At 40.9% G+C, this 26,081-nt stretch overlaps 1 protein-coding gene across 1 annotated transcript in view; it reads right to left on the bottom strand.

Moving 5' to 3' along the window:
• The window catches only part of ABCG2 (ATP binding cassette subfamily G member 2 (Junior blood group)), a 105,731-nt gene that overhangs the window by 13,576 nt on the left and 66,074 nt on the right, over window positions 1-26,081 (bottom strand). The window contains exons 3-10 of the mRNA XM_021702258.1: window positions 21,316-21,375; window positions 20,465-20,579; window positions 19,303-19,455; window positions 16,048-16,205; window positions 10,647-10,798; window positions 9,047-9,151; window positions 7,632-7,879; window positions 1,648-1,730 (exon numbers count right to left, since the gene is read on the bottom strand). Of these exons, the coding sequence (XP_021557933.1) occupies window positions 1,648-1,730; window positions 7,632-7,879; window positions 9,047-9,151; window positions 10,647-10,798; window positions 16,048-16,205; window positions 19,303-19,455; window positions 20,465-20,579; window positions 21,316-21,375 (1,074 nt within the window). The remainder of the gene's footprint in view (window positions 1-1,647; window positions 1,731-7,631; window positions 7,880-9,046; window positions 9,152-10,646; window positions 10,799-16,047; window positions 16,206-19,302; window positions 19,456-20,464; window positions 20,580-21,315; window positions 21,376-26,081) is intronic.

The following is a 26,081-nucleotide window of genomic DNA, read 5'->3' as shown; positions in this document are numbered from 1 at the left end:
ATAAATAAAATTTAAAAAAAAAGCTTCTGGGTGCCTGGGTGGCTCAGTTGGTTAAGCGACTGCCTTCGGCTCAGGTCATGATCCCAGGGTCCTGGGATCGAGTCCCGCATCAGCCTCCCTGCTCAGCAGGGAGCCTGCTTCTCCCTCTGACCCTCCCCCCTCTCATGCTCTCTCTCTATCTCATTCTCTCTCTCAAATAAGTAAATAAAATCTTTAAAAAAAAAAAAGCTTCTTATCTCCCCCACAACTGCCTAAATTTAAATTGGAAAGGAGAGCCTTTTAAGAAGAGAGCTATTAAGAAAGATGCCTCTTGGGGCGCCTGGGTGGCGCAGTCATTAAGCATCTGCCTTCGGGTCAGGTCATGATCCCAGGGTCCTGGGACTGAGCCCCACATCGGCGGGCTCCCTGCTCAGCGGGAAGCCTGCTTCTCCCTCTCCCACTCCCCCTGCTTGTGTTCCCTCTCTCGCTGTCTCTCTCTCTGTCAGATAAATAAAATCTTAAAAAAAAAAAAAAAGATGCCTCTTTGCCTAAGAAACTTATTTGCATAAGGGGGCAACCTTTGTTTTCCAAACATCATCTCCCACCTCCCTGCTAAAGTCTTTCTCCCCTTACCCTACCCAGCCTTCTCCTTAGCTCATATAAGCATCATGTTGTCTCATTGCTTTTGGAATTTGCATGTCTGTGTGGATTCCCTCTATACATGCTATTAAATTTGGTTTTTTCCTGTTAATCTGTCTCATGTCAATGTGATTCTCAGTCCTACTAGAAGGACTTTGAATGACAGAGGAAATTCTTCCTCCCCAACATTCACAACAGCCAAAAGGTAGAAATAACCCAAGTGTCCAAGGACAGAGAAATGCATAAACATAATATGGTATATCCATGCAATGGAATATTATTCAGCCTTTAAAAGAAAAGAAATCCTGACATATGCTACAACACGGATGAACCTTGAAGATACCATGCTAAGGAAAATAAGCCAGTCACCAACGGACAAATATTGTATGATTCCACTTATATGAGTACCTTGAGTAGTCAAATTCAGAGACAGTAAGTATAATGGTGGCTTCCAGGCCACCAAGAAAGCGAGAATGAGGAATTATTGTTCAATAGGTACAGAGACACAGTTTAGGAAGATGAAGAGTTCTGGAGTTGGATGGTTGTGATAGTTGCACAATAATGTGAACGTATTGGGGAGCCTGGGTGGCTCAGTCAGTTAAATATCTGACTCTTGATTTTGGCTCAGGTCATGATCTCAGGATCATGAGATCAAGCTCCAAGTGAGGCTCTGCACTCAGCGCAGAGTCGCTTGAAATTCTCTCTCCCTCTCCCCCTCCCCCCGTTCGCATGCTCTCTCTCTCTCTCTAAATAAATAAAATCTTTAAAAAAAATAATGTGAATGTATTTAATGTCACTGAACTGTATGCTTAAAACTGGTTAAGAGGGTAAAAATTAATTACCTGTATAATCTGTATAAATTACCACCCCCCCCCCCACACACACACACGCATTCGGCTTGCAGTTCACTGACTTATCCTACTCCTCAGTTTACCCTGTACTTGTCTCAAATTCAAATTCTTCATGGGTTTTCATTAGCTAGAAAGATGTAACAGCACTTTCTCAAAACCAAGATCCAAATTTACTTACCTATTCTGGATTCCTGTAGGATCATTTTTTAGATCATAGAAAATAGCGCCAATAACCAATCCCAGGATGACTGTTACAATTATCTTTTCAAAAAGAAAAAGAAAAACAAGTGTTAAAACAACACACCATTTATTATTATAAGACATAAGGCTACATAATCAAATTTCTCCATTGAGATAGATACTTCAAGTGGTTCAGACAAAGTCCTTGAGTGAATATAAAACAGTGTATGTTATTAGACTGCTTTCTAAAGTAAAAAATAATTGATTTGTGTGTTGGGGAGGCTGATAGAACACAGTAGACCCCTGGAATGCTAAGGTTCCTCCCAGTGATTCACCAGGCCAGTTCAAGGTCCAATTCAGGCCACTAGGCCTGGGAGGGCCATATACAGTAGGGTAACAATGCAAGCGCCTGGCTAGGTCATTTGAGGAATAAAGTCCAAATGGATGAGTTCTGACCTGAACTCTCAACCTTTTGTGCTAGTGAACATGCAGTTTTATATTTCAAGGGGTTCAAATAAAAACAGGATACCTTTACTCTTACCATTATAAATAAATAAAAATTTTCAAACACACATAAAAAAATCCTAGCAATGTTATTCTGCGTGATGAGGAAGCAGGGGTAAGCTGACCGCCGACCTGACCCAGGGGGCAGGGCATGCCTGCACTGGAAAAGCGCAAGGTCACTGCCACCAAAGCATTCAACCAGCTCTTTCTGAAGGTACTCAAATGCTTCCACTACCCATTCTCTTGTCACAGCTTCTCTAGCAACCTCCGTCCAAGGGCCGACAGCCAACAGTGTACAACTAAGCTGCCAATTCTTTGCCACTCTTACCTACATCTGCTTACTCCATCTGTTTGGGGACTCCTAAGAGACTACATAAACGTCACTTTTGTTTTTAAGATTGATAAAATTGTCTCTTAAGGACACTTCCAAGCAAAGGATTAAGGGTTATACTGTGATATAATTTATTTAAGAAAATTCTATTTATTGGGGCACCTGGGTCGCTCAGTCATTAAGTGTCTGCCTTCGGCTCAGGTCGTGGTCCCAGGATCCTGGGATCGAGCCCCACATCGGGCTCCCTGCTCAGCGGGAAGCCTGCTTCTCCCTCTCCCACTTCCCCTGCTTGTGTTCCTTCTCTCGCTGTCTCTCTCTCTCTGTCAAATAAATAAAATCTTTAAAAAAGGAAAAAAAAAAGAAAATCCTACTTATTGTACTTTTATATTGTATTGAATATAAAAAGAGAAGGAATGGTTAGCTAAAGAAAACAAAATACCCCACCATGTACCTCGGAACCTTCAAAGTTAAAAAAAAAAAAAAAAAAAAATCTCAGTACTACAACAGTGTAATGGTATTAAGACTTGAAATTTTTTACAAGCCTATTTTGGCATGAAGCAAACCAAACTGGAAAAGAGGATCATGATCTGTGAAGGCTAGTTTGTGAAGACCACAGTCTGGAAAAAAGTATGATCTGAGATGTCTTCAGAATTCCTGTGCTAATAAGACAGTCAGAAATTTGGGGAAAAATCTATTACCTTGGTATAAGTTTCATTACCCTCAGAATATACTGCATTTCATGCCAACAGTTCAAACTTCCAAAATAAACAATGACTCCATTACCACGTGTGCATGTGTATATATACAAGTCTACTTTCAGACAATAGAACTTTAGGAATGTTCAGACTTTTTATTTTATTTTATTTTAAAGATTTTATTTGTTTATTTGACAGAGAGAGACACAGCGAGAGAGGAAACACAAGCAGGGGGAGTAGGAGAGGGAGAAACAGGCTTCCCACTGAGCAGGGAGCCCGATGCAGGGCTCGATCCAAGGACCCCAAGGATCATGACCTGAGCTGAAGGCAGACGCTTAATGACTGAGCCACCCAGGTGCCCCGGAATGTTCAGACTTTTTAAACTGGACAATCTACATGCTTGTTTCTTTAGTATTCAAATATTTGATATCCTATAGTAACAGACTGGACTGTCAGTCTTATCATTAGGATGCTTACTAAAGGTTTCAAAGTTCTAAAAGAATGTTCAAGTCAGCTTTCAAACACATTGACAAAATGACTAATCTCGTAATTTTGTCATGCTTTCACAAGGGGCATCTAGGTTATTCTTTCTTGCATTACAGAAAAGAAAAAAAACAAGCAAGCTAAACACTGCTCAACAGAGTGCACAAAGACACTATCTGTGAGTTCTCTACACCTGGTCTCTGAACAGAAGGGGAAAAAAATTCCCTAAATATGTTATTCTGTCATGTTCAAATGTGTTTAGTAATATTATCTCAAGATGAGTCCTAAGGGATAATTATGGCCATCACTCAAAAAACTAATCCTTAGTCAAATGTTAAATATGCCAATGGAAAAATTAATCTCTAAGAGTTATAACAGTGTTTTCCAAATAGATTTGATCAGAAAAACCCATGGCACATTAAATGGACATTAAATCCTTTTATACAGATGATCCATTTACTCCAAGATCATCCAAATACAACCTTTGGTTAAATGGCATTCTCGGAAGCAAAGTCTGAATCACATAAATGACTAGGTGAAATCTAAGTATGGCTGTAATATTACCAATACGAGACTTATCAGCAGGAAGCCGTAAAGCAGTTTAATAGCCTCACAGTCAAACACTTAAAGAAGTAAACAACATACATACAAGATTGAAAATACTAAACTGAAGGTCAGCCAGCTAGGGTCCACAGGCCAAACATCGCCTGTCGCCTATTTCTGTATAGCCCTCTAGCTAAGAACAGGTTTTACTACCTTTTTAATGGTTGGGGGAAAAAAGAGTGAGAGAAGAAGACTATTTCTTGCCCCATGAAATTTAAATGAAATTCTAATTTGTGTCCCTCAGTAAAGTTTTATTGGAACATAGCTATGTTCATTTGTTTATGTATTATCTATGGCTCCTTCCTTGCTAAAATGGCAGAGTTGTCTCAGAGTACCCGAGACAAAGACCACATGGCCCGCAAAGCCGGAAGTATACACTATCTAGCCCTTTTACAAAAGAGGTTTGCCTGCTCCTGTCCTAAGTTAACATTCCAGTATGTACAAATATGAATAGGTAATGCTCAGAGAGATGCAATATTCTATCTTTGTTCTACAGCATTGCCATGAATCTGAGCATTATGAGGACTCCTTTTGTGGAACTGAGTTCACTGAGGAGGCAAGCAGGTTGAACATGCAGCCTGGAGGCACTAAGCCTGGGTCTGCACCTGAAGGAAGCCGAGCAACAAAAGGTGCAGAATCATGCTGTTGTATTAGAAATAGCTCTGCATTCTAGAAAGGGGAAGCCTCTTGCACTGTTGCTGGGAATGCAAACTGGTGCAGCCACTCTGGAAGACAGTACGGAGGTTCCTCAAAAGTTAAAAATAGAACTACCTTATGATCCAGCAACTGCACCATTATTATTATTATTTACCCAAAGAATACAAAAACACTAATTCAAAGGGATGCATGCACCCCTATGTTTATAGCAGCACTATCTACTATAGCCAAATTATGGAAAGAGCCCAAGTGTCCATCGACTGATGAATGGATAAAGAAAATGTGGTATATATACAATGGAATATTACTCATCCTAAAAAAAGAGTGAAATCTTGCCATTTGCACAACATAGATGGAGCTAGAGAGTATTATGCTAAGCGAAATAAAATAGAGAAAGACAAATACCACATGATTTCACTCATACGTGGAATTTAAGAAACAAAAACAATCATAAGGGAAAAAAGAGAGAGGCAGACCAAGAAACAGACTCTTAACTATAGAGAACAAAGTGATGGTTACCAGAGAGAAGATGGGTGGGGAATGGGTGAAACAGGTGATGGGGATGAAGGAGGGCACTTGCGATGAGCACGGGGTGTTGTATGGAAGTGCTGAATCACTATATTGCACATCTGCAACTAATAATACACTGTATATTAACTAACTAGAATTTATTTTTTTTAAAGATTTATTTATTTATTTGAGAGAGCAAGCATGAGAGGGGGAGAAGGTCAGAGGGAGAAGCAGACTCCCCACTGAGCTGGGAGCCCGATGCGGGACTTGATCCCGGGACTCCGGGATCATGACCTGAGCCGAAGGCAGTCGCTTAACCAACTGAGCCACCCAGGTGCCCTTAACTAACTAGAATTTAAATAAAAACTTAAAAAAAAAAAAAGAAAGAACTCCACATTCTAATCACATCCTGCCCAGAACTACTATATATGTGACTTGGACAAGACACTTATAAACCACTTTCAGAAAAAAGAGAAATTTATATTATTTTCAAAGTAAAAAAATATAATGTATAAATCATGCTAAAGAATCAACTCCATTACATTATCTCACTGTTGAAACAATGGGTAAACAAGATTGACCTTATTTATCAGACTTGTTTCCAAACGATATCAAATCTACTCTAAAAGAAGAAAAATTTAACTTTGATTGATAGTATACAGAAGTGTTCATATTCTGACAGAAATACAAAATAACAGTAGCAAAAATGTTTAGAGCAATTATCAATATGTCTCACAGAGGGATAGAGATTCTTGGTACTAATACTTAAAAGGCAACAGTACTGAAGTACAAAAATTCTGGTGCATGTGGTAAGAAGTCAGTCAAATCTTTTATTTTTAAGATTTATTTATTTGAGAGAGAGAGAGAGATCTCACACACGCATGGGGCGGGATGGGGGGGCAGAGGGAGAGAGAGTCTTAAGCAGACTCTACACTGAACATGTGAGCCCAACTCAGGGCTCAATCTCCCAACTGTGAGATCACAACCTAAGCTGAAACCAAGAGTCAGCCACTCAACTGACTGTGCCACCCAGGTGCTCCAAGAAGTCAGTAGTATCTTATTAGTGCCAACAACATGCCATCTTTGGGTACTCAACAGAGATTCAATGACTGATAATAAATAAAATCAACCACCCCCAAAATAACTGGCTAACCTGATTTCCTTAGAAAGGATGGACCAATGAACTGGGAATACTAGGGTTTTGTAGGACAGAGCACCCGAGAATACAGAACAATAAAAGGGCAGTAATCAACAACTACCAACAGAGCCAGCCAAATGAGGAAAAGAACACGGTTTCCTCTTCATCTAAAGAAAGTTAATCTGACAGGGAATAGCCTTATTTAACAGGATTCAAGCCTGCTTATTACGTTGTGTTAACTGCCAACTGTTTTAGGTACCTAGTGCTCTCCTAAGATGAGAACCCTAAAATGAAGAAGGTCAATGATGGGGAAGAGCACTCGCACACAGGCTCTTCCCTGAGACAGCAGCTGACCCCTGTGACCTTCAGGTGCATTCAGTGAATCTAGATGCAGGCTTCCCTGACCGCCTGACTTCAAATGCAATCAACCCCTTTCTGCTCTCTCCCTCTCTCCCACTCTCCTTTCCTTCTCTCTTCTCTTCCTTTCTCACCCACTGTGCTTAAACTTTCTCCATAGCTCCTTTTACCATATGACTTGCTATCTAGTTCATTACTGTATGAATTTGTCATCTGTCAACCTCACAGGAAAACAAGCTCTCTGAGAACAGGGGTTTTATTTTCGCCCATTTTGTTCACCACTGTATACAAGCTCCCAAAATACCACACACGGTCGACGAGAACTTGCTGAATGAGTCAGGAAACGAACGTGCAGCCACCAGAAAACCCTAAATGTGGCTAAACACTTCCTTTATTTCACAATTTTTGAAGAAAAGATTTTTCAACAAAGACTACCCATTACAGCTAGTCTAAATCAACAGAAGTCTTAATTAAGTAGTCAAAAAAAAAAAAAAAACCCCACACACCAAAAAAAGTTTTCCATAAGTAAAAATTTCATGGTGTTTCACTTGTTCTGTTGGCTGTTTTTACATCCCAGATGGAATGGGGATAAATAAATGGAAGCTTGGGCAGAAGATAAGCATAATACCAAAATAGATTATACCAGAACCTCATGTTCCCACGTGAGTATGTCCCAGCATAATCAGAAGGATCTGTCAGGTTACCTGAGCTATAGAGGCCTGGGGATTGCCCAGCAAGTTTTTGAATGAACGCTTGGAAATCCATCTGAGTTGATGACAGAAGGCGGTGGCATAGGTGATCTCCTTAAAGGCTGAGCTCTTCCTTTGATGACCCTTTACGAGTCGATCTAACTCATCTTTTGTTTTTCTGCAAAAGTCAGAGTTGCCATAAGACTCAGCTATTTTTTCTATGAGTGGAGATTCTCTCTTGGAAGGCTCTTCAGTCTCCTTGACTTGGGAACAAAAGCAGATACAGAAGGGAAACATTATTAATAAAATAACGACTGAGGGCGCCTGGGTGGCTCAGATGGTTAAGCGTCTGCTTTCGGCTCAGGTCATGATCCCAGAGTCCTGGGATCGAGCCCCACATCGGGCTCCCGGCTCAGCGGGGAGCCTGCTTCTCCCTCTGACCCTCGCCCCTCTCATGCTGTTTCTCTCTCGCTCGCTCTCTAAAAAATAAATAAAATCTTTAAAAAAAAAATAAAATAACAAGTGATTTAGCCCATTTTTCTGTAACCCCTTTCTTAGGTTCTTCCCTGACATCTTAATTCTAACACTTGAGTATAAAAAATTATTAGATCTGTCATCGCTTTACAACATTAGAAAAATATAATTAACTGGCTGACGGCTTCCATAAATTCATGAATACAGCAAACCTACTGACCTTTTCCTAACTATAACATTTGAACCCTAATTTTTTTTAAATAGACTTCTTACCATAGGGAGTTATAATTCCTAACATACAAACCTGGTCCTTTTTTTCTTCTATATGCAAATATACAAATTGCCAAGTTTCTTATTTCACATTATATAAACAATGGGCATTTTTAAATGAAACTTCCCCTTAGAAGTGACACTATCACATAAATACTCATTTATACATTACATAAAAAATATAGCAATCATGGAAAACAAAATCTATGTTGACCAATACTACAGAGTGAATGTTCGTGTTCCCTCAAGATTTATATGCCGAAACCCAATCCCCAAGGTGATGATATTTGAAGGGTGATTAAGTCATGAGAGTGCAGCCCTCATGAATGAGATTAGAACCCTTACAAAAGAGGCCCCTCTTCACTTCCATCATGTGAGGAGGCAGAGAAGACAGTCACCCATCTTTGAACCAGGAAGCGGGTTCTCAACAGACACCAAGTCTGTAGGTACCTTCACCCTTCACCTTGGACTTCCAGCTCCAGAACTGTGAGAAATAAATGATTATTGTTTAAGCCACCTAGTCTAAGGTATCTTTGTTACAGCAGCCCAAACAGACTAAGACAACTGTTATCAGAGTTCAGCATTAATATAAATTCACAAAGCCATGTTTTACTGAGCTGCCACATGGCTAACCTTCAGCAAATTGGGTTCGGCAATAATCTGTGACTCTCAAGAGATTCACATACCTTCGCCCTCTTGGTCCTCTCTGTTTAATATCACAGCAGAGGAGTCTCCATTAATGACATCCAGGAAGAAGTCTGCAGGGTTATTATAAGGCTCACAGTGGTAACCTACAAAAAGAAGGCAACTCAGGTATATAAACTTGATGGTCTTGGAAAGTAAAAACTCACTTTCAGGGGTGAGAGAGGTGAGGCAGGGGAAGAGAACCAACTTCTCCCTCATCTTTTTTCCTCTTCTTTTACTGATTTACCCTTTCTTTTTATGTATTCAATCACATGACATTTCAACAATGCTCTGTCTTCCAGAAAAACAACATACTCAAAACCAACCTTGAAAATTAAAAAAAAAAACAACCTTGGACTCCCAAAATATCTTAAGTTAATATCTGGTCCTTATCCATTATAATTCATGAGACCTGAAACAGCTATCAGTATGCTCTGATGCTTATCAGAACCGCTTCAAAAATGTAAATATAGGTCCAAGGGAAAAAAATTGAGTTTAAAAAAAAAAGCTGTAGCTAGGACTAATGCTCCTCAAAGCAAGGCAAGGAGCAAAGAATGCTAAGGCACAACAAGACAGCACTTGGGAAAGGCCAGGGGAGTATTCTGTTCTCCCAGTTCACCTGGGGACTGCCAAATGATCACTTGTTGTGCTGTCGTAATTCCAATATAGAGAACAAATCCCCAGAGCAGCACTCCCAAGAGAAAAAGACTGGCACCACACAAGTGAATGCTTATCTCAATTTCTTGTAGCATGATCCTCTGAACTCAACTTGGCCTGTAGTCTATTAGGTTCATCTCCTCTAAGCTCCCTAGACCTGTGTGTGCTTGTTAACTTTAAATGAGAGAGATTAAACAAAAATTTTAAAAGATGGCTAGTGAACATTTAAAACTATATTTGGAGTCATGGAGCGCCATCTATAATCCTATCCAAATATCTCTAAAATGAAACAGACTGCATGAGTCATAAAAAAAAAATTATATATGTCCATTCTAAATAGAACCAGGCAGCCCAAAACTGTCAGAAGTGTTAGCCCCTCAAAGTAAGACTTACAATGAGTCATCCTATTGACTGGTAAGTCACTCATACCCCCTCAAGGCCTAAATCTGTAATTTAATGTTACTAGAAAATTTTAAGTAGCATCTTCATGAACCTCCACCAAAGCAGACCAACATCCCATACAAGGGAATAAAATGAGAAAGCCTGATCCATAATCTGGACAAGAAGACAAACTATTTGGGGATATTATTAGGCCTTTTCAAAAATGTTCGCCCAACAGATAACTGGTTATGAGGCCAACATATTTACTGAACTGTTAGGGAAAGGTTGCCAGAACTGGGAAGAGGATCAGATACAGGCCCAGTAGAAATATTCATACATACATAGGCAGGCATAGTCAAATAGGACAGGAAAGAGATCTAAAGAACAAGCTAGCACTATAAAGTGAAGAAAAACTCTAGCACCAAACTAACCAAAGATGTTTTGGAGTGGCAGAAGCCATAGTATGTCTACTCAAAGACCAAACAGCACTCCTAGAGACCTCCTTTGCTCTCTTCCAGGATTCTATTAATAAAGGATCTTACTGTGTGAAAAAGTCAAGCATACCCACTGATGCAAAGTACCCCAAGGCCTCCTGGGCAGGCCCGTGGAACATTAGTCTTCCTGAGGCCAACAAGGTGAGGCTATCAAACAACTTGAAGATAGAATAACGAGGCTGATGAATGGAGAAGATGATTGTTCGTCCCTGTTCAGACATCCTAAGTTAAAAGCGAAAAAATAAAAGTCATTAAACATCTGAAACGTGAACATCATGGCAACTTTATTCCTGCCTTCAGATCATCTGTTCTTAGTTCGACTTGATTTTCTCTTACTAGCTTCTCATTTCATATTATCTGATAGTTAGGAGACCTAAATTCAGCGCTTTTATGAAACACTAGGGTTTCTAAAGTGCGGTCCATGGGCAATCACCATCAACCAGATATTAATGAAAAATGCAGACCCCTGGACAGTCTTCTCAGACCTAGTGGGCAAGTGAATCCATATTTCTAACAAGCACCCACGTAATCTGTAAGTACACTCAAGCTTGGAAACATATCATGGACTAAATATTAAAATGATGGTTGGATGCCCCATTCTCACTGATCATTTAAATCCCCTGGCTCTTGAGGAATTGGTTTTCATTCTTTTGCCCTAACGATACAATTAACATTACTGAGTACTTACTATGCCTTTGCTATATACTTTCATACTTTTCTCAATTCTCACAATATTGTTATAAGGCAGTACCAATATTATTACCTTTATGCTACGGATAAGACTTAGACGGCTGAGCGACCGGCCCTAAGTGTCACAGTTAGTAAGGGGCGGGGCTGATTTGATCCCTGGTCTGATTCCAAGGCCAAAACATTGCTAAACTACCTTTACACAGGAAGTACTACTCATGGATAGAAGAAACAAAGGCCAAATTCACTGCTGAAAACCTGTCATTATTGAAAATATTTTGTGAGAAGTATCATGTCAATTTAAGCATTTTCTAAGCACTTACTACATGTTAGCAGTGGGCACAAGCTTGCTCTGCTTCAAAGGGGATCAGGCCAGCAGATCCAACCATTTCAGTACAGAGTGGAATAAAAGAAGCTGAGGGTTCCTTATAAGCAAAATGGAAGACCATAAGCCGGTCTGAAGATAACATAAGTAGTGTATCAAAGGGGCCAACCAGAGTAAGCCAAGAAGAGAAAATGTAGTCACGGGGAAGGAAGTCACGGCCACAACAAAGTGTGCAATAACAGATCTACCTAAGGAGACTCCAAGTACTTCCGTGTCATTGCAGAGCCTGGACGTGTGTGCGGGGATTGGGGCGGGGAGGGGAGGGAGGGGAAGAAGCTAGGAAAAAGACCGCCCCAAAAATTAAGCCCATGATGAGTCCTTTCACTCAGAAGCTGCAGCTTTCATCACAGGGCAAGAAAGAGCCAGTGAAGGACTGAAAGTAGGGAAGTGCTTCGTTGCAACAGCCTTGTGGTCTGAGGACCAACGGCAACAGGATCAGTATCTCCCAGGAGACACGTAGACGCGGACTCCATCTCAGAGCCGTGGAAACAGAATCCGATGTTAACAAGACCCCGGTGATTAGTGAGCACAGTGGAGTGTGAGAAATTCTAGGTTAGAGCCCTCCGGTGCAAGGAAAGATGCTTGTGTGCCAACTAGTGCAAAACAGGATAAAACACGACATAGTCCAGTATTCCACATCAATCCACCATTCTCTAATGAACACTGTTAACACACTTACAGATCACCAAAGTATCATGCATTCCCTAACAGAACCTGAACCCTAGACCCATTACTTGGCATCTTCATTTAAATGTGCAACTGCCATCTCAAACTTAAGATGTCTAAAATCTTCCCATTTCTTCTTATCCTAGCACAGAGACTTGCTTATGAGGGCATGAGCATCTGAAGAAGCAAGGTAATGACAAGAAGGGGATGTCATATACAGATGATGTGTGTGGTAGCTCTTAAGAAAATTGGGGTGGTGGGGCGCCTGGGTGGCTCAGAGGGTTAAGCATCTGTCTTCGGCTCAGGTCATGATCCCGGGGTCCTGGGATCGAGCCCCGCATCGGGCTCCCTGCTTGGCGGGAAGCCTGCTTCTCCCTCTCCCACTCCCCTTGCTTGTGTTCCCTCTCTCGCTGTGTCTCTCTCTCTCTGTCAAATAAAATCTTAAAAAAGAAAAAAATTGGGGTTGTAGGGAGCAGTCCCAGAAGTGGTGGGCAGAGAGAATGGCCAGAGTGACTAGGAGATTAGTTATATTTAACAATTAAGTTACTTGGCTTAGCAAGTAAGTAAATGTATTGAAATAACGACAGCTAAGTTTTTGCCTGTCTAAAAAATCATTTACAAACATGGAAAGGGCAAAGACTAAAAAGAACATTCAGGCGTTAGATTGGACTGGAAATATGCACTCGTGGGTTTTTTAATATACACATGCTAACAGAGCGATAGTTACAGATGTATGTTTTCATGTATCGTTCTATTCAAACTATATATATACATATATATATAATAAACTAATATTTCAGCTATCTTCCATATAAAAATATAGAAATAGGGGCGCCTGCCTGGCTCAGTCTGTGGAGCATGCGACTCTTGATCTCAGGGTTGTGAGTTCGAGCCCCATGGTGGGTGTAGAGATTACTTAAAATCTTTAATAAAAAAATATAGAAATATATTTGTGTTACATATGCACACACATGTACACAAGTATTTCCTAGTATGTCTGCTAAGTTGGTCTGGAAGCAACGAAACTGCAGTAGCAGCGAGTACACTAATCGGATCTTGGTTTCTAAATTCTGACTACACCAGAAGGTACCGGGACTCCCTAGAGAAATATCTGACACAGGAAAAGGACAAGATGAGCCTGGAACATCTTGTTGACCATGAAGTAAAGAACTGCTTGAAGTATGTTTAGGGCACATGTCAAAAAGACACAAAAGTCAGACTGAAGGGGCTTCCGATGGCCAAATCAGGGTTAATTTAATCATAAAAATAAATAAGAATAACATTATATAATCCATTGATCCATTGACTAAAATAAGAATATGAGAAAACATAAATGAATACAGGAGGAGGAAAAGTTTTTTACAGTAGAATGCCAACTAATATATGTAGAAAGAATGTTGTAAATAGAAAATCACTTGGCAACCATTGCACCAGTAATTGATGGAGGCAGAAATTGCTAGTATATGCTAAAACTGGTGGGTGGAAATTTGATGAGGAACAGGGTATGGACATTATATCCAATTATCTCAAATACTAACCAATTACAAAGGGACTAAGAGTTACTTCACAGCAGGTAAACCCAGCAGACACCAACATGACCAGGTGATGGTCATGAACATCACCCATGGTGGGAGAAGTCAAAATCAGGCAGCTCCTGATTTATGCAGAAGAACATAGCATTACTTCTGTGGTTCCCCCGCCAAGATTTCATGGCCTGAGTCTGGTCATAAGGAAACACTGGATACATCCAAGTTGAGGGCCACTCTACGAAATGCACCCTTGAAGACAGACAAGGATGTGCAACCCAGGAAAGACTGAAAAACTGTTCAGGATTAGAAAAGGTTTAAACAAGTGTTTCTGGAGAACATCCTGAGTGAGAAAGGAGAAAGAGACACTTCGGGTACAACTGGTGAAGTCCAACTGGAGTCTCTGGGATGGACAGTGGTGATGGCAGCAATGTAGATTTCCCGACTGGGTGGTGTAGAAGGTGGTAATGTAGGAGGAGCATCCTTGTTTCTTGTAGTTACACTCCAGAGTATTTAGGGGTGAAGGTACATGATGTCAGGAAAAGACTATGTGGGGTGGAGGGTTGGAGAAACAGCAAATGCAGATAAATGGTAACAGTTGGGGAATCTAGGTAAGAGGACATAAGATTTCTTTGTACTAGTCTTATAACTCTTCTGTAAGGTTAAATTTTTTTTTAATTTTCTTTAGATGTCCAAAATCTACCTTCTGAAATTTCTCCTATAAACATATTCCTCCCACTGGAGGAATAAAAGTAAATGCAACTCGGGCACCTGGGTGGCTCAGTTGGTTGGGCGACTGCCTTCGGCTCAGGTCATGATCCTGGAGTCCCGGGATCGAGTCCCGCGTCGGGCTCCCTGCTCGGCGGGGAGCCTGCTTCTCCCTCTGACCCTCCCCCCTCTCATGTGCTCTCTGTCTCTCTCATTCTCTCTGTCTCAAATAAATAAATAAAATCTTTAAAAAAAAAAAAAAAGTAAATGCAACTCTTTTCTCCATTCTTCCATTTCTCAGGCCCTAAATTTTAGAAAGTTGTTCTCTCAATAACCACACACCGTGTCCAGTTCATGAACTAATCTAATCCTGTTGGTTCTATGTTCAAAATAGATCCAGAATCCATGACTTCTCACCACCTCACCACTACCATCCTACTCAAAGCCAGCATCATATCTCAACTGAACTAATACAAATAGCCTTCTGACTGGTTTCCTTGTACTCACCTTGCCCAGTTATAGTTTTTTCTCTACACAGCTGACAGTCCTCTGTTCTAGAACTCTCTAAAAGTTCCCATGTCACCTAGAGACAATAAAAGCCATAGTTCTTACAGTGGCCTACAAAGCCTGTGTAATCTGCTACCCGCTCAATTCAATCTCATGTCCTATTCTAATTGTTATGGACTGAACTATGTCCTCCCCAAATTCATGTTGAAGTCCTAACCCCTAGTACCTCAGAATATACCTGTATTTGGGGATAGGGTCTTTAAAGAGGTAATTATGGTTAAATAAGGTCATATGAGTGGGCCTTAATCTAATAAGGACCAGTGTCCTTATAAGAAGAGGAGATGAGGACCCAGATGCACCGAGGGAAAATGAAATAAAGACACATACTGAAGACAGCTACCTGCAGGCCAAGGAGAGAGACCTCAGAAGAAATCATCCTGCTGACGCTCTTATCTTAGACTTCTAGCCCGCAAGAATGTGAAAAACTGAACTTCTATTGTTAAAGTCACCCAGTCTATGGTACTACGTTATGGCAGCCCCAGCAAACTAATCAGTAAGCAATCTCCATTCCCCTTAGTTCACTGGGGTCCAGTCCTTCTGGCCTTTTTGATGTTTCCAAACACATCAGGCATGCTCTGCCTTAGGACCCACTGGCTCTTCCCTCCAGCTAGGACTCTCTTCCCCCAGAGATCCAGGTCTCATTCACTTGCTCCCAGCTCACATGTCACATCATTGAGGTCTTCCCTGACCGTCCTGCTATATAATAGAGCACCCCTACCCCCACCACAGCCATCTTTTGCTACACCTTTACCTTGCCTCACTTTTCTTGAAACATTTATATTTGTCAGTTGACTATTTCCCTCCAACAAAGAAGGAAGAAATTTTTGTTTGTTGTGCTTACTCTTGAACTCCCTGCACTGAGAATAATCCTGGTCTACAGCAGGTGATCAGATACCAGATGAATGAAAGAGTAATGTTCCCATCGCATTTACCTCTTCAGGAGCAAAAGAACAGCATTTGCCGTGCTTGAGTCTAAGCCAGTTGTGGGCTCATCCAGGAACAAGATGGCTGGATCGGTAATAAGCTCCATTCCAATACTAGTCCTTTTTCTTTCTCCTCCAGACACACCACGTATAAATTGAGTTCCAACCTAAAACACAAATATCGTTATTAACAATTACAACCACAGCTACTACCATTTGTGGAGGTCCTACACTGTGCCAACCCCTCACAGGGCACTTTATCTCATTATCCTCATTTATTCCAAATAGCAAATAAATGAAAATATGGGAGAAGAGGTAGTTTTCTCTTTAGTAAGATGAGCAAACTGAAGCTCAAGTCAGGTAAGTGGCTAAGCCTGATATGAATGCCATGCTTAACGGTACTTCATGTTCCCTACCAAGTCAAATATTTAGTTTTAGTTTTAGTTAAGTTAGAACCCTAAAATATATGGCCCTTGTATTGTGAAATCACAAAGCAAAAGAGAGATTAACATGGGAGAGGAAAAGGGGAAAGCATCTATAATTTATTAGTCTTCTTAGACCCTCTCTCCCCACTCCTCCAAAAGTCCTCAGTGGGCTTGGCAAATGGGAAAGTTTACTTTCTATCAACACCACATTAGTACCTCTTCAATCACCATAAGGTTTCCCAAATTGACCCTGCCTACATCCCAACTCACTACAGAATTCCTGACTCATTCAGACAAATCCAGAAGGCAGAATATTTTACAGGGCAACTGGCCCAGTCTTTTCAACGAGTCAATGTCATTGTGTGTGGAGGGCAGGGGAGTGGGCGAAGCAAGAAGGTTTTGGGAGAGGCAGGAGGTAGGAAATAATTCCTATATTAAGAGTCTTCAAAGAGATAATAATCAAGTGCTACTCATGCCCTTGACTGGATCCTGTAACAATTGAGCTACAGCAGACATTTTGGAGACAACTGGGAAAATGTGAATGAATATGGCTTAACATAGCTGATAGTAAGATACCGTTGATTTTGTTGGTTAATAACGGTACCGTGGTCATGTAAGCAAATGTCTTTTTTCTTAAGACGCGTAATCAGTATTCAGGAGTAAAATATGATATTTACAACTTTCTTTAAAATATTTCAGAAAAAAAAAGCTGAAGCAAGTATGGGATAAGATGTTAACAACTGGGAAATCTAGGCGAATATTATTAGTAATCAAACCATTATATTAATTACACCACAACCGTGTGATTATGGTAGTAATGAGACTATTCTCTCTACATTTCTGTTATATTTAAAATTTCATAAAAAGTAAAAATTTTTAAATGTATTTTCAATTAATTAGATAAATAAATTCCAAGAAGTCAACAACTACCTTCAGCTCATCTTCCCTGGAATTACATGCAAGGAAGTTAGGGCAATGACTGCCTGCTGGTAAAGAACTTGTACCTAAAGGCAAAGATTGGAAAGAACCTTACTAAAAAGACGAAATTGAATAAACAGAGCCAAGGCAAAGGAAACCCAAACTCATGAACTCCTAAAACAAAAATAAGTGGTAAATGGTGGCATCTCAGAGTCATGCTTTCAAATGAAATACAAGCAAAATACATTCTACATTTTTCTAGAATGTCAGACAGTATGACATGAAGCAACAGCCAGCAGAATACCCCGATCCTTTGTTATCTCTAAGTAAGGGATATATGTATCCAGGGGAATTAAACTCCTGCCATCACAGGCTCAGTCGGGAGAGGATGCGACTCTTGATCTCAGGGTTGTAAGTTCAAGCCCCAGCTTGGGTGTAGAGATTACTGAAAAATAAAATCTAAAAAAAAAGCTGAACTATAGCCACCATAATCTAAAAAAAGCTCATCTTCACCCAAAGCTTCAAATGTCTTCCCAGCAAATCTTTCATCCTTAGTCATCGACTATAAAATTCCCTTGTCCATCTCATCTCTTCCTCCTGACTCTGCACAACCACAAAAGGAGTTATTTTTGTCTCTCTTGCCCACAGCTGTTACCTCTAAAACCTAAGAGCCCAGCACATAGCACACCAGTCTGTAAATAAGTACTGGCAGAAGAAAAGAAGACAGGAAGGGAGGAAGGGAGGAATAAGAGAACAAAGTGCCAAAAGAAAGGCTACAGAAAAACAACTCAGATGCTACACAAATTAGAAATAGGGGCACCTGTTCGGCTCGGGTCATGATCCCGGAGTCCCGGGATCGAGCCCCGCATCGGGCTCCCTGCTCGGCGGGGGGTCTGCTTCTCCCTCTGACCCTCCCCCCTCTCATGTGCTCTCTCTCTCATTCTCTCTCTCAAATAAATAAATAAATCTTTAAAAAAAAAAAAAAAGAAGTAGGGGCACCTGGTGGCTCAGTCGTTCAGCGTCTGCCTTTGGCTCAGGTCATGATCCTTGAGTCCCGGGATCGAGCCCCGCATCGGGCTCCCTGCTCGGCGGGGAGCCTGCTTCTCCCTCTGACCCTCCTGACCCTCCCCCTTCTCATGCTCTCTCTCTCTCATTCTCTCTCTCTCAAATAAATAAATAAATCTTTAAAAAAAAAAAAAAAGAAGTAGGGGCACCTGGTGGCTCAGTCGTTCAGCGTCTGCCTTCGGCTCAGGTCATGGTCCCAGGTCCTGGGATCGAGCCCCGCGTCGGGCTCCCTGCTCGGCGGGAAGCCTGCTTCTCCCTCTCCTCCCTGCTTGCACTCTCTCTTACTATCTCTGTCTGTCTCTCTCAAATTAATAAAATCTTAAAAAAGAAAAAAAGAAAGAAAGAAACCCTACTTTGACTAAATATTACTTTGAAAGCCAAATTATAGCAAAGTGAAACACAGAGCCAGAACCCTTGGATTTTTGTCATTTAAAAATTCTAGAAATATACCTCAAAAGCAATGGAACAAAGTCTCCTGGAGGAAGAGGAAGGAGAGCTAAAAGGGGAAAGAAAACAAGAAGAAGGAAAGTTAGTGGAAAGATAGTGGCTGAGACATGACAAACTGTGGAAGAACATCAAGAGCTATAGTCACATGGAAAGGGCCTCATGTCCTTCTTCTATATACTAGACCAGCCTGCCACACACTTCATTTCCAGGAGTCAAATATTTTTAGTTTTTTTTTTACCTCATTAATTTCCATCTTCATATTTTGTAACAAGTCCTGTTTCTCATCATTACAGAGAGCAGCCACTTTTGACCACACATATTACAGAAAACTTCTGAGGAAGAGTTACACTATCCACACAGGTGAGATCTTATTTGCTGGCTATGATCCTGTCTGGTTTTTCCACATTACCTTGGAATCGGCCACTTTATCCAGACCTAACTGCTGAATGACCTTGTCAATTCGCTCATTTTTTTCATGACTTGTCATGGTGGTCGGAAGCCGGAGAGCTGCTGAGAACTGTAAATTTTCTCTCACTGTCAGAGTTCCCATCACGACATCATCCTTAAAGCAAAACGGCATTTTTAACAAGACATATTAGGTCTTTTTTTTTTTTTAATAGGTATTTATTTATTTATTTATTTATTTATTTATTTATTTTATTCTTATGTTAATCCCCATACATTACATCATTAGTTTTAGATGGAGTGTTCCATGATGCATTGTTTGTGCATAACACCCAGTGCTCCATGCAGAACGTGCCCTCCTCAATACCCACCACCAGGCTAACCCATCCTCCCGCCCCCCTCCCCTCTAGAACCCTCAGTTTGTTTTTCAGAGTCCATCGTCTCTCATGGTTCGTCTACCCCTCCGATTTCCCCCGCTTCATTCTTCCCCTCCCGCTACCTTCTTCTTCTTCTTTTTTTTTTCCTTAACATATATTGCATTATTTGTCATATTAGGTCTTTTTTAATACCATCACCCTTAAGTACGTGTAACTTAATCCACAAGAATAACATATCCAACATAAAGTCCTAGCTAATGATGAACTTGCAGTTAGACAAATGACAGCAACTCCAAACACAGCTGAAAAAGCCGGAGGGCGTAATTTTCATTCCCCTATCTGTACACCCAAACCGACACAAGTAATTGTGATTACTACTAGCAGACATGTCCAGACCGCTTTATACAGGATTTAGCAAAATAGCTTTCTAAGCTAGGGGAAGGGCAAAAAAGGAAAATAGTGTCTTATGGAAATGATAACTAGAATGGATACCATTGTCCTTATAGCGGTCCTTATATAATTGTCCTTATATTCCAGATTCTTCCTGCCTCTTCATTTAACACCACTCTGAATCTTTTTTTTTTTTAATTTTTTTATTCTTATATTATCCCCATACATTGCATCAACACCACTCTGAATCTTAACAGGAGATTATGAGAGGCTGGTGTGAAGAAAATTGGTTCCACGAATATGTCATTTGGTCAGTTGGAAGTACACTCAACTATCAGCCAAGGCACTTGCTCATATAGAAATAGAAGAAAGCTAAAATACAAATCCACAAATACTTACTTGTACCACATAACCTGAATTACACTTGAAATTGGCAGGTCGAGGTGCTCCATTTATCAAAACATCTCCAGATAATCCATTCGGATCCTTCCTTGCAGCTAAGATATCTAACAACCTATGAGAGGACATATACATTGTTGTTTTTCTCCACTTCAGGCTATATCTCTCAGCTACTCTAAATCCAAATTCTGCTTAAGTTAGAATATTAACCGATCAAGAAATTCCATGGATCACCTAAAATTATGTATTTTTTTTTTTCAGGTACTTCCTCGAGTTCAATTTTTATTTATATTCTAGTTAGTTAACATATATGATAAAATTGGTTTCAGGTGTAGAATTTAGTGATTCATCATAAAATTACGTACATTTTCGAATTCTCACCTTCCCTTTTTTAGTATATACTACAATAAAACTCAAAAACATGGCACAAGTCACCACTGGCTGATCCAGCACAGACTTCCCAAACAGCCTTCCAGGTCACGTGACCTTGGGGGTCTCAAGTCAGATAATGTGTTCCTTTGTCTAAGACACAAGTCTTCACTTAGGCCTTTGGCTCCATCTCCCCACTTTCAATTTTTTTCTCTCTCCTTTCCCTCCCCATTAGCTCAAATCATAGCCGACAGCTGTATGGCCAATCATGTCCTGTTAGCGTGTCCTGTTAGTAAGCTGACCAAGTAAGAGTTCCCAGTCCCTGGGACAACCACAAGCTAGCATCATGCATGTTATCCACAGCGCCTAGAACCACACTAGACATGCAGCAAATGCTCGACACACACCTGCTCACATAATAGTCATCTTGAAAAGCACAATAAAACTGCAAAGAAAAAGCTGACTTATGCTATTATACTCACGAAGATTTGCCACCACCTGTGGGTCCTAGAATGGCATTGAGGCCAGGTCTCATGATGCCACTGTAAACACAGAACATAACAATTTATCGGCCCGCTTCAAAACCGGTTCTATAAATTTAGGGTCTGCATCTATACACTCAATGAAAGTGATCAAACTATAAACAGAAAACAAGCACAAACCAATGCTTAAATGAAAAAGACACTGAAATGTCCATTAACATAAGTCCAGCAAACAAAGGATCTTAATCACTAGTCAAGATGTGTAAGAAAAATGCTTGGGTCCCTCTAAACTCCTTTTACTTCTTCTCTAAACCATTTATATTTTTTGAAATTTCAAGTTTCCTTAAAGTAACAGATTCTGGTTAAACATCTCTGTTATACTCACCCTCTTAACCCAGTGTGAAGAACGAAACAAGTCTTAACTAATGTTTGATGACATTAACTGATTTACTTCAAATCACCTCAGTTGCTACCTAGTCAGGTTCTACACAATTAATAAATCAATGGATTTCTAGAATTACCAGTAGTGTTCTCACCACTTAAAACTAGTCAGATTAAGAAACAATATATGTGAAGTAGAAATTCAATGGCTAAGAATAAAGCACCTCATGGGTAAAAAACGAAACACCAATTCTTAACCCTCACAAAATTTTTACTGAATTAGAAAAGTAAAACATGGGAGCACCTGGGTGGCTCAGTCGTTAAGCGTCTGCCTTCGGCTCAGATCATGATCCCAGAGTCCTGGGATCGAGCCTCGCATAGGGCTCCCTGCTCAGCGGGAAGCCTGCTTCTCCCTCACCCACTCCCCATGCTTGTGTTCCCTCTCTGGCTGCCTCTCTCTCTGTCAAATAAATACATAAAATATTTTTTAAAAAAAGAAAGTAATAAAAAACTAATGATATAATGTATGGTGATTAACATAACAATAAATTTAAAAAGAAAGAAAGAAAAGTAAAACATGTACCCTCAGGATATATCATTTTCTTCCCATAAAGTATCAGGTAAGTGGACTGGAAAATTCTCAGCATAGAAGTGGTGGATGCCACTTTCTGTTAAGGAACAACCTTTAAGGATATATAAACATGGAGTACACACAGCATGTCCCAAACAAATTAAGTAGATGTTTAAGGGTAGTGAATACTCAGCAAAAAGGTGGAAAAAATTAAGGCAGGGTTTACTGTGCTGAGACTCAAGAAGAAGGCAAGTAGTTTGAATTTTATCCTGAAGGTAACAAGTAGACTGGTAAGGAGAATGGACTGGAGAAAGGAGAATTAAGAGTAGGCCCTCTCCAGGGGCACCCGGGTGGTAGAGTCAGTTCAATGTCCGACTCTTATTTTTGGCTCAGGGCCTAATCTCAGGGTATTGGGATCAAGCCCAGTGTTGGGCTCCGTGCTCCATGTGGAGTCTGCTTAAGACTCTTTCTCCCTCTGGCTGTGCCCCTACCTCCCCTCTAAAATAGATAAATAAAATCTCTTAAAAATATATTTTAAAAAAAAGAAAGAAAAAGAAAAAGTAGGGCCTCTCCAGTTAAACAGGTGTGACAAAATAGAGACCTGAAAAAGCCCTTCAAAACCTTGGTGTCTATGCCCAATCTGTATTGGAACTGATAAATCAAAATTTATTCCACAGAAAAAAACAGTATCTGTTCCAAAGCTGAAATCTATTTTATTCCCAGGTAATGATTTTCACAGAGGCCAATCTATGGCTATATAACCATGAGTGATAAACTTCACGTAGCAATTTACCACAGTGCCTCAACCGAGGAGGACCTCAGCATTTACTGACTATTGTGCTTAAATTGTCACAACTATAAAATGGCTGGTGGATGCTAGGGTGAAAGGTAGCTCTCACTCTGCTCATGAACTGAGGTGCCTCTCGCTGAAACACTGGACGAATACAATGAGTTTGATAAACCAGGAACAAGCTGTAGAACAGAAAGATCTCTTATTCTTTCAGTGACGTCTTCCCCTGCCCGCAAATGTAAAAAGACAACCTGGTTGAGTGAACTTCCAAGATGCATTTATCTGTAGCTCTCGATGCATCTTCTTTATTAATAGCTACCCAGTAACTTCTTAAATGACCAGAAATAAGCTTGTTATTCACTAAGACGTCATTGTCAGAAAACTTTTCCAGGTTTTTAAAATACCTTCTCAAATAAAGACCAACCAATCCTAAATGATTAACCCAAAATTGAATGTGAACGCTCTAGGACAATCTTTCAGGTCCCCGAGTTGGGCTGACTTTGGCATTAAACCCTAACATTACAGAAAACAACCATAACGTACAATCACAAATGCAAGAAAGAGTTCCAGTTGGGAGCAGTGGCTAATTCTCCTTCCATTCATTCAACACAATTATCCAGTGACTACCACGGATGACAAGACCCTCTTCTAGGACATGGGACAGAGCTGAGAATAAAACAAATCCCTAGGCCATGTGGAGTTTGCACTCTAGTCCAGGGATCAGCAAATAAGAGCTAGTCACCTGTTCTCTGCTTTCATAAAGTGTTACTGGAACAGAGCCGCACTCTTTCATTTACGTCCGCGGCTGCCTTCACGCTATAGTGACAGACCTGAGTATTGCAGCACAGATGTATGGCCCATAAAGCGGAAAATATTTACTAGCAGGCCCTTTACAGAAAGGCTGTTGACCCCTGTTCTGGCTTATGGTCTACAATTCCCTTGTTTCCTCACCCCGCTCTCCACGCTACTATCATCCCTCAAAACTCATTTCCCACCCTAATTTACTGCTTTACAGCCTTTGTGTGCAGGACAGTTTCCCTCACTGTACTATAAAACCCTGTCAACAAGATGGTGTCATCTCGGGCCCCTGGGGGGCTCCGTCGGTTACACGTCTGCCTTCAGCTCAGGTCATGGTCTCCAGGTCCTGGGATCGAGCCCCGCATCGGGCTCCCTGCTCAGGAGGGAGCCTGCTTCTCCCTCTGCCTCTGCCTCTGCCTCTTCCCCCCGCTTGTGCTCTCTCTCTCAAATAAATACATAAAGTCTTAAAAAATAATAATAATAAATGGTGTCATCTCGCATTACTACCCACCCCACCATAGCATGCAGCCAGTGGTATACAACGGGTAGACCACTAAATGCCGAACACATCAAGTGAAACCTAGCTGAAGGACTCACGGCACATCGATTGCATTTTAGTGCATAATGGTGAATCCTCCGGTCTCATTTTATGGAGACGTCCATGCCGTTCCCACTGCTTGGAGCACCATCCCTCCCTACCCTGCTCTACACACACACACACACACACACACTATAACACCCTCTTCACTTTCTCTCTCATGCCCCCCGCCCTCCAATTTAAGTTTAGGGGCTTCCACAGGGTCTTCCCATCCCTCCATCACAGTAGAAGAACACAGTGATGTGCCTTACTTGTCTGAATCCACCATTAGACTAGAAGGTTTCTGAGAACAGAGGACATATCTCTGTCACTAGCATCTTGCACGATGTCAAGCACCTAGCAGATGTCTAAAATTTGTTGAGTAAGTGAGTCTCTGCATTTTTATAAATAACAATTACAGGAAAACAAAAAGACAAGTTTGAAAAAAAAATGTCAAGAAGAAGGAAAAACTTGATAGCTGTAACAGAACACAGGCTGTGAAGGGATGTGGGAGAAAGAGAGGTGACAGCTGAAGGGTGGGCTATTTACTTGTATCAAAGAATGAGAAAAGTGAGCAAATCAGTAAGTATATCAAGGATAATGAGAGCCAGGGTTTTCACTTTTTTATTTATTTTTTTTATTCTTATGTTAATCCCCATACATTACATCATTAGTTTTAGATGAAGTGTTCCATGATTCATTGTTTGTGCATAACACCCAGTGCTCCATGCAGAATGTGCCCTCCTCAATACCCACCACCAGGCTAACCCATCCTCCCACCCCCCTCCCCTCTAGAACCCTGTTTGTTTTTCAGAGTCCATCATCTCTCATGGTTCGTCTACCTCTCCGATTTCCCCCGCTTCATTCACAGCACTTACCAGAGCACATACCCTCCCCAGTGTCTATCACCCAGTCACCCCATCCTTCCCACCCCACCCCCCACTCCAGCAACCCTCAGTTTGTTTCCTGAGATTAAGAATTCCTCATATCAGTGAGATCATATGATACATGTCTTTCTCTGTTTGACTTACTTCACTCAACATAATACCCTCCAGTTCCATCCACGTCGTTGCAAATGGCAAGATCTCATTCCTTTTGATGGCTGCATAATATTCCATTGTATATATATACCACCTCTTCTTTATCCATTCATCTGTTGATGGACATCTTGGCTCTTTCCACAGTTTGGCTATTGTGGACATTGCTGCTATAAACATCGGGGTGCGCATACCCCTTCGGATCCCTACTTTTGTATCTTTGGGGTAAATACCCAGTAGTGCAATTGCTGGATCATATGGTAGCTCTATTTTCAACTTTTTGAGGAACCTCCATACAGTTTTCCAGAGTGGCTGCATCAGCTTGCATTCCCACCAACACTGTAGGAGGGTTCCCCTTTCTCCGCATCCCCGCCAACATCTGTCATTTCCTGACTTGTTAATTTTAGCCATTCTGACTGGTGTGAGGTGGTATCTCATTGAGGTTTTGATTTGGATTTCCCTGATGCCGAGCGATATTGAGCACTTTTTCATGTGTCTGTTGGCCATTTGGATGTCTTCTTTGGAAAAATGTCTGTTCATGTCTTCTGCCCATTTCTTGATTGGATTCTTTGTTCTTTGGGTGTTGAGTTTGATGAGTTCTTTATAGATTTT

The sequence above is a fragment of the Neomonachus schauinslandi genome, chromosome 2, assembly GCF_002201575.2.
Source record: "Neomonachus schauinslandi chromosome 2, ASM220157v2, whole genome shotgun sequence".
NCBI lineage: Eukaryota > Metazoa > Chordata > Mammalia > Carnivora > Phocidae > Neomonachus > Neomonachus schauinslandi.
Note: the sequence above shows the minus strand (reverse complement) of the source record. Positions and strands in the feature narration are given on the sequence as shown.